Below are 9582 nucleotides of genomic sequence, written 5' to 3'. Positions count from 1 at the left end.
AGTGAATCTGTGATTCATCCTAACTAAGAATTATCAAGTAGTGTACATCGCCTGTTAAATTTAAAACAAAGTTATCAGCTTTAGTGGGAAGCAGGTCGCTGTTACACTGATGAGGTGAAAATGAACGTTTGAGGGTTTTCAAGTGCCTTTAGTTTCACTAAAACATGATCATAATTTATTATTGTAAAAAAGAGTACATCTTTATCCCTTTCTCGATTTATCTTACAGTCAGTAGGTTCTCATAAGGATCTTAGATCTGTCTCTAGATAAACCATCAATAACAGATAGTGTATTGTTTGCTAATAGGTTGATCTTATTTATACATTTCGAGGTCTACGTTCTTTATTTCATCCGATAAATAAGGACAATAAGATTTCTTGTGAAAAAAAAGTGAGCGAAGTCATTATAAGTTATGGTAATTTTCAAAAAATTATTCAATCTAATGATACACAAGCTATTAAGGCATAAAACCTGATTGATTTTGTCAATTCTAATAATAATAATAATAATAATAATAATAATCTTTCGGCAACTATTTTTGGAATAATCATCTACAAAGTTGATATGCACCCCAAGTAGGTTCTACTACAATAGTTATACTTGTTTGTAAACAGTCAAAAATAATGAAATAAGGTTACACAGTTTATCATAGTCTTTAAACAGGGTTTCATCAGTCATATTTTTAAGTGCTCATATATCCGTTTATGAAAAAAGCAGTTCGGGAATAATTACAAAATGAAAATTGAAGGAATACTGATGGAGTAGTTTTATGATAGCAATGGTGAATAATGGTGAAATCGGTTGTTTCTTTTAACTTATAAGTAATATGAATAAATGTATGTATATATGTGTATATATAACTATCCATTTGTTATTGAGCTCTCAAATTCATTTGACAAATGTATTTGTGTTGTAGTAATAATAGGTTGTTGCATTTTCAATCTGATTTCTTTATCAAAATGATCATTTTGGATATTTAGCAATTCAGTTGACTGAACAATAACAGGATTTGACACTTTTGTTTTCAGACCAGTTTCCAAAAAAGCATTGCTGAAATCCATGGATGCTAAAGATCTATTTTTTTGAATAATGGATTTATTTGATTCATTATTAATCTGGGCTTTTCCACAGCAGGTATCCTTTGTGGAATAATTTGCATTATGCTAAACATTAATTAAAATTAATATTAAAGTATTATTAGATTTAAATATCTTGATTAAACAGAACAAACTTATTGATTTTGTCTGAATTATAACTGTGTATACTACACAATTTTAATTAGATTGAGTGGATAAATAAACATAAAATGGCTTACAGTTACACTGGAGGCATTTGGTAGCATTGATCAAAGTCGCTCACAGTGAAGCAGTCGTATTCGGTCATTTTATTGATTTCGGTTTCATTGTTAATTTTCCGTCCTCCAATTACATTTGTTCCTCTCGAAATATATTTTTCATGTTTAAATTTCCAATGCCTTAGACATGAGTTTCATTCTAGTTACGAGCTCTTACGTTACTAACGTCTGACTAACGAACCACTGTCAGTTCTCTATTTGACCTTTCTTGAGGTATCTATTTTTGACGTATTCCTTGAGTAGAACAAACTTTAAAATTAGATGATTGGTAAGCACGTTGTTTGAAATGGCTAAATATCCACACATCAGATGATTTTAGATCAATGAGCACTTAGAAGTAACGGTAATAAGATGAAATGGGAAAGGCAGTGATGATAGTAGTTTATAGTAGATAAATATTTGAAATTGAGGTTAAAAATTTAGCCGCCGGTGAAGTCAAAACTAATAAGGACGGAACAGTAGTTCACTTTCCGATTCGGTGACTTGAATAGTAAATGAAACACTTTCAGAAGCAAACAACGAAAAAAACCTATTGTGTCAGTGAAGAAGAAAGAAAGCAATTCAGTGAAGGAAGTTTTTTCGACGATTTCACTTACTTGAACTATTCAAGTCAGTTTTACATGCTAAAGTAGCACCATTTACTAAAATCGAATATTAAAAAAGCTTGAATTGGTATCCTGACATGAACTATCTACGAAAATCAGATATTGAAAGGAAGTCATGCGATAATCCGCTAGTGAAGTGGTAAGTTGGATATAATTTTTCGCTTGATAATTATTATGAACAGAGTAGTTAAAAGTTGCTAATTAATGGTTGTGGAAATAATGAAAAAGGAGTAGAAATAATAGCCTAAAGAAGTGGTAGGTTACGGAAGGTAGCAAGGAAGGTTAAGACCATGGAAGAATGACAGACGTAACATACTGTTTTTGTACGCAAAGGTTAAGCTTGAGCTGATGGATAGCAAGCTGTTCTTGTTGGTCCAAATATATTTTTTATACACATATTGTACAATCGTATTTATAGTTAACTATGTTTGCTAAAACAATAAAAGCAAAGAGGAAATTTTCTCTGATTTGCTTTTTTCCTACTTTAAGGAGAAGTTCAATCCTCCTCCAGAAATACTTATGTCGTTCACCATTCTTCAAAAGTCTGCACGGAAGAGATAGGAAGTAAGTCTTCAACTTCTAGTAATGTTAGAAAGCATTTGAATCAAGTCAGTTTACATGGAAACAGCAAATTTGATTTTAGGTTTCCGAGATCACCAGTTCAATTGACTGAGGTACTGATATTTTGTTTGAGTGATCTCTGACTATTCTAGTTAGTGAGGAAGGACATAAGCTTCATTATGATAACCGCAGAAAAGTTGGTTTGGGTCATATGGTCTTTTAAATATTGGTTTTCGCGATCATCTGTAACTGAATTCCACCTAAAAATCAGGAAATCAAAGGAAACCAGACGGGTTCTAAACATGGGTGTGAGTGTCTCGATCAAATATTTATCAATCTTCAGATTTATATGTGCAGGCATATTTACGGAATTCCTGCCACAGCTGTATTTAGTATTTAGACTTAGATTCAATCTGTTGGAAGGTCTTGTACTATTGGCAATACTTGGTGAAATATTTGAGTACACTTGGCGTTCTTCCAGTCAAATACAAATATAAGAATATGAAGACATTTTACAGCTTGTATTTTTAGTGTTGCCAGACACAGCAACTGACTGACATATTAATTCTTTATGCAAATAACCTTTTATAATTATAATTATATCATAGTTAAGAGCAAATAATTTGGATTTCTCTCTCTCAAAAACCCAATTATTACTTACGCGTTCAAATTTTTATTCTCAATTATGAACTAACTATTAGTAGAACACTCCTAACTACTTTTAGTTCACATCCGATTCATTACATGCAAACTCCCTTCGATATATTGTTTTTTATGGATAATTTACCTTTGGATACTATTTTAATTTTGTTGACTGTAAAATTATGCAAAATCTCTTTATTTAGTTACAGACTGTTATAATATGAATTTCAATACTTGAATTTTTGTTGATAACTTTCTTAGATGATACAAATTTCTCTAATTATTCGCAAAAGCAACGTTTAAGTAAATTTTACTGGTTGACTTTCCTACAATTCTTATTCATTTAAGGAAGTGTAATTTATTTGTTTCTCAGTGTAGTAAACTCATTAAACGTCTAGCATCAATTAAATATATCATTTAAATTAGTTATCATGGCTATTTAATCATATTCTTACAACCTATTACAATTTTTACCAGGCTGATTTCATTAATTAAATGATATATCATAAAAATTCACTAGAATTATTGAGTGAAGAATAGTTCTCACCTTGTGCATTTTAAAATTCTTTAGTTGTCAGGTATACTAATTACATTTATAGTTGAAAATCTGTATCTGTCAACAGTAAACTTATCAATCTAACGTATGAATTGTTAAATATTTAATATATCTCCTTTCAGATGATATGTGTAGTCTTTTAGCGACCCCATCCCGTAGAAAACAAATTCGCTAAAAAACGCTAACCAGAAAAAAATATTCAAATCTTTTAAACTCTGCCCTGGCAGTCAGAAGGTCTTCATTTAGAAGAACTATGATGTCTCATGAGGAAAGCCGAGTTCCTTCGGAAGTCACGAGGCCGATGCCCCTTCTGACAACCAGAGCAACCATTTATTTAGGAACATGGTATGCTCGTACAATGTGGGAGACCGGGAGAGTCTTCCAAATTGCTGCAGAAATAAGGAGTTACAACCTAGAGGTGCTTGGGATCAGTGAAAAACATCGGACGAAAGTTGGACAACAACGACCAGCTTCCAGGGAGCTTCTGCTATACTCCGGCCCCATATGCCCAAGGAGTTGCATTGATGCTGTCCAAACAAGTACAAAATGCACTTATAGGGTGGGAATCTCACGGACCGAGGATCATCAAAGCCTCCTTCGAAACAAAGAAAGAGGGCATTACAATGAACGTCATCCAAAGCTATGCGCCTACCAACGACTACGATGAAGACGCTAAAGATCAATTCTACGATAGGCTGCAGTCAATCATCGAGAAGTGCCCAACAAAGGACCTGACCATTCTGATGGGAGATTTCAATGCCAAGGTTGGAATGGACAACACCGGATATGAAGACTTAATGGGACGACACGGACTGGAAGAAAGGAACGTAAATGGTGAGAGATTTGCAAACCTGTGTGCCTTCAATAAACTGGTCATAGGCGGAACTATAGTTCCACATAAGCGCATACACAAAGTCACATGGACTTCACCGGATCACTCTACACAAAACCAAACCGACCATATCCGCATCAACAAAACGTTCAGGAGGACGATGGAAGACGTGAGAACCAAGAGAGGAGTTGATATAGCATCAGATCATCACTTGCTAGTCGCCAAGATGAAATTGAAACTCAAGAAGCACTGGACAACGGGGCGGACAATGTCACAAAAGTTGAATACGGCCTTTCTTCGGGATACTGACAAACTCAACAAATCCAAGATAGACCTTAGCAACAAGTTCTAGGCCTTTCATGATCTATTCAACAGAGAAGGAACTACTACGGAGTGCAACTGGAAGGGGATCAAAGAAGCAATCACTTCAGCATGCCATGAGGTTCTGGGTCACAAGAAGCACCATCAAAAGGAATAGATCACTGTTGATACACTGGATGAGATTCAAGAAAGGAGAAACAAGAAAGCAGCAATCAATACCAGCCGAACAAGAGTAGAAAAAGCCAAGGCACAAGATGAATACGCAGAAGTAAACAAACAAGTGAAAGAAGCATTAGAACTGACAAACGTAAATATGTGGAAGATTTAGCAACGACGGCGGAAAAGGCTGCAAGAGAAGGGAACATGAGACAACTGTATGACATAACAAAGAAACTCTCTGGAAATCTCCGCAAACCAAACCGCAAAGGGAAAAGCAAGATTCTCCGATACAACACAGAATGCACTAATCCAATCACAATTGACGGAGAAGATTTGGAAGATGTAAAAGCCTTTACATATTTGGGCAGCATCATTGATGAACAGGGTGGATCTGATGCAGATGTGAAGGCGCGGATCGGCAAAGCAAGAGCAGCATATTTACAACTGAGGAACATCTGGAGCTCAAAGCAACTGTCAACCAACACCAAGGTCAGGATTTTCGATACAAATGTCAAGACATTTATAGTTCTCATTCTATTCCTGAACGCGATGTAATCCCGTGTTTTATTTCTTGTGGCCTTTTCTCCCCATACTTTTAGTTTGTTTCTATTACCGTTAGTGTTCTTATTTTCACTTGTTCCCATGCCCTTTCGATGCCAATTGTGACAACTTGAACCTATACATTTTAGTTCTAATTTCTAACTTGATAACGTCAGTATAGTTGAGATGTTATCACAACATCGAGGTAAACAGAACAATTCATTAACAGCAGTAAAACGTTCTCTTATGTCTCTTCTTCATTATCCTGATTAAAAAGCATTCACTGGTAAAAAAATGTGCAAACTCACTTGGTGTTTTATAACCTGCAAGCAAAATGCCATTAAAAAAGGAGTGGATAAACTGATTTATTTAAGTTGAATTTTGATCTTATATAGCAAATTAAAGAATGATTTCAACCTTTACGCAATGGAATTTTTCGTTTCATCAAAAGTCTTATTCTTTGTTACTGTTTATCTGAAGTCAATCTTTCAAAAAAATCACATTCGTTCATAACTTGGGATAATGAAAAAAGTATAAGAGAAATTCTCGACCGTTATTAATTATCGCTTGACAAGTTCTGTTTTATTATTAGTAGACCTAGTGTTCGAGTTCTGTTACATGCATTAAGTAATACGTCTTGATATCTAGTGAATTATTGTTAACGTATTAACAGACATGGAAATCAGATGGCTTATTTTTATTTGGACAAAAGAAATCTGACTTAGAAAGTAAAATGATGGAAAATCACCCAAGTAAAAAGCTTCAATATATAAAAGTCCTATTTGTCGTATGAACTTTCTTTTGGATTCATACTACCAGTGGTAGTTACCGGGTTCGAGTTTCAGTGTGACTATCAATGCCGAAATACATGTACCTCCATCTGACAAGTACCAGTTAAGGCAAAAGAAGTACCCTGAATTTTTCTACCACTCTCTGGAAATTCAGTCATTTCAAGAGAGTTTTCAAGAGAGAGAAAAATGAAGGCTAAACAAATTTTTCTCGAGCACTGTGCTTGATAAGTTAAAAGACAATTTACTGGATGATACCACATGGATAGCATGACAGAAAATCGAGCCATCAAAAAATAATATATTAGATGGTTTTCTGTGGTATCTGCAATTGATTCACTAAAATGATCAAAGTATTCGGCGAGGCGAATTTCAGTTTCTAAAAGCTATTTAGTTATGGCTGATAATCTTTTATAAAAATGCGAAATTCTTGATGCTCTTTTAAAAAAATAAACTTTGTTCAGGTTCTCCATATTTTGTTCTGGGGATGAATAATGATTGATTTAAACGCTCCAGTAGCATCTAGAATCTGTTGGGATCTAGATCCATTCTTAATTCAACTTTTGTGAATTTGACCTTCAAAATTCTAATATTTTTGAAAATTTATAAATATAACTCATAAAATTTATAAACACTCCTTTCTAGTTTTATTTTCGGTCGATTCTCGTGATCTAATAATTGGCACATTTCTAGTAACTTTTAATTAGACAGAGAAACAAAATTACTTTGTTTTAATGGGAAAAGCTATTATTATAATTTCAGCAACCGATAGTGTATTAAGTAGTAAAACATCATGTTGTTTTCATTTATGTAAAGTGATTTTAACACTTGATCATTCAGATACGGTGATAGTCTTACTACAAAATAAATTTTATGGTTGATGAAAACTGATATACATAGGTGTATTATTATTACTGTAGCAAACGTGTCTAGTATATGTCATTCCGGTGTACCTAAATTGAGTAATAAGAAAAATTGAGACGTCTGACTGATATTACAAGTACTTAAGTGAGTTTTGCTATTATTTGCTATTATTAATTCACGCAAATAGAATGTAGCTATGTAATCTTATATTTTACCTATTACTTTTTATATGTTAGTTACAGATCAATTCCTTTCCCCTTAGTTATTTTGTATTTAAAATTTTTATCAAAAAATTTAGTATCCATTGAGGTTACTTCATATATTAAATCTTTATCTAGAAAGTCATCGAAAACCCGAAAGGACTGTGCAGATTTTCCGTCTTAGTATGTGACTATTCAGCAGTACACATACACGACTTCTCCAGAAGGCAAAGCTGATACCTTAAGGCACCACAGTGAGAATGTTCACACTTAAATCCAGTAAGTTTGTAAAAAAAGGTTCCATACTAAAACAAAACAGCTTTTCAGTTTACCCTGGTTTTTAGTAGTTTTCTAGCTAAAATCAATCGATGGGGTTAACTACTAAATGAACGATCTCCATAAGTCTCCTATACTGTTGCACCTTTATGTTTTGTACTTTCATAGTAATAATGCTGTTAGACAGAAAAAAAATTAATAAGTGACTTGCTTTATATCACATGTAAACATGAACCTCCCTTCGAATCAAGCTATATTTTACGAATAATGTTCTACTTGGTAATCATCAAGTAAATAATTTCGGACGGCATTTGTATGCCAAATAGCATTATTCATATCAAAGGACTAGTTATCATCCTTTTACGGTTGCGCGAAGATCAAGTCTTTTTCTGTTTTTAATTGTTTTGTCACATATTAGACCAGCATGATAACTAACCAAATAAATATTAAACATATTAGTGGAAAATAAACAGGAAAGTGAGCTTGTTTTGTGTTTTGGTTGCTATGACTACAATCAGACTGATTTACATTTGTAAGGAGATTGAAGGTATTCATATTCTTTGTCGCTAACATGTATCAGTTACACACTATTTCAGTCAAGTAATCCGTTTTTAAAGTTACTTTCACACTAAGTTGTTTTTCTAATTGGTTATATAAATTATTTTGTTTTGTAATAAGTATTCAGACCCACGGCGCCTGATCTACACTTAAGTCTGTTTACGTTTTTGTCATACACTTCAATTAATTTATTTACCAGATAGTCATCTAAACAGTAGCCATTTGTAAATCTTTGTATTATTATTATCGTCATGTCTGTATGCTTGATCATGTATTACAGCCTACACACTTCCCTCTTACTACGTTAAGTATTAGTTGCCTAAATCGCTCGATGAATCATTCGTTTTCCTATATGTATGTGCTTGAATCTTATTAATTCACTCAACTCTTTATTTGACTGTTAATTCGTCCCCGTGTTCTCTTGCTGGTTTGCTCATTTTCGCTCGAATTCCCTTTATGTGCTTGTTAGCTTAGTAATATGTACTGTATAGCAATAAACTGCAGTTGGTGCTTCGTACTGTTCTTTGAAATTTATTCACCGTTGGGATTTATTTAATAACAGTCATGAGGATGATTGACATACGAAGCTTTATGAATTATCTCGAAAATAATCACTTATAGATTAATAGCACTACTTTGTAGAACCATAGACATTAACAGCTTACAACCTGACTGTTGTGTGAAAAAGAAGAACCATGTGGTTAATCTCTCATTTCGTTACCAATATTAATAGTAATAAGTTAATTTAACCTATTACACCATCTTTTTGTGTACATCTACCTAGTTTTGTTTTGGTTATGATTATGTAATTGCTCATTTTTGTCAACGCCACTTTATGTGGACGAATTTTCAGTATGTAAACATGCATCATTCTTAACTAGCTTTCTTTCTCCTGTGATATTCCTTCGTGTTTCAAGAATTTACACTGACTTCACTAAATAAAGTGTACCAAACTTTTATTTTTAATTGTACTACCTTTCTTAGCTTTAAGCTGTTTGCAGCCCTGAAATAAGTATAGCAACACTGGTTAATTTCGATTACGATTGATTTTTGTCAAACGCCTCTATTAACTTATTTAACAGACAATGTTATTCGGATAGTAACAATTCGTCTATTTCTTTGTATTATCATAATCAATATCTTGTCTGTATAAACGTGTACGCTTAATTACATGTGACAGCCTACACACATGTCTCTAGCTTAAATGTTAGTTGCCTAAATATCGCTCGATGATTCATTCTCTTTCCCATGTATATATGTATTCGAATTCTAATATCGGCCTTTGCCTTGCCTAGATGAACCTTGGTTCGATTTGACTATAAATTT

General features: G+C 33.4%; 1 protein-coding gene across 3 annotated transcripts in view; it reads right to left on the bottom strand.

Annotated features, from left to right (window-relative positions):
* Positions 1–330: 330 nt before the first annotated feature.
* The window catches only part of HCN1_2 (anaphase-promoting complex subunit Hcn1), a 102310-nt gene continuing 93058 nt past the window's right edge, over positions 331–9582 (bottom strand). For 2 of the 3 annotated variants that reach the window (XM_051217941.1, XM_012937707.3), the window contains exon 10: positions 331–1163. In XM_051217941.1, coding sequence (XP_051064375.1) covers positions 1159–1163 — 5 coding nt within the window. In that variant the 3' untranslated portion in view covers positions 331–1158. Of the gene's footprint in view, positions 1164–5878; positions 5894–9582 lie in introns of all 3 variants that reach the window. The other variant, XM_051217940.1, reaches the window with a different exon arrangement.

The sequence above is a fragment of the Schistosoma haematobium genome, chromosome 7 (genome assembly GCF_000699445.3).
Source record: "Schistosoma haematobium chromosome 7, whole genome shotgun sequence".
Classification (NCBI taxonomy): Eukaryota; Metazoa; Platyhelminthes; class Trematoda; order Strigeidida; family Schistosomatidae; genus Schistosoma; species Schistosoma haematobium.
Note: the sequence above shows the minus strand (reverse complement) of the source record. Positions and strands in the feature narration are given on the sequence as shown.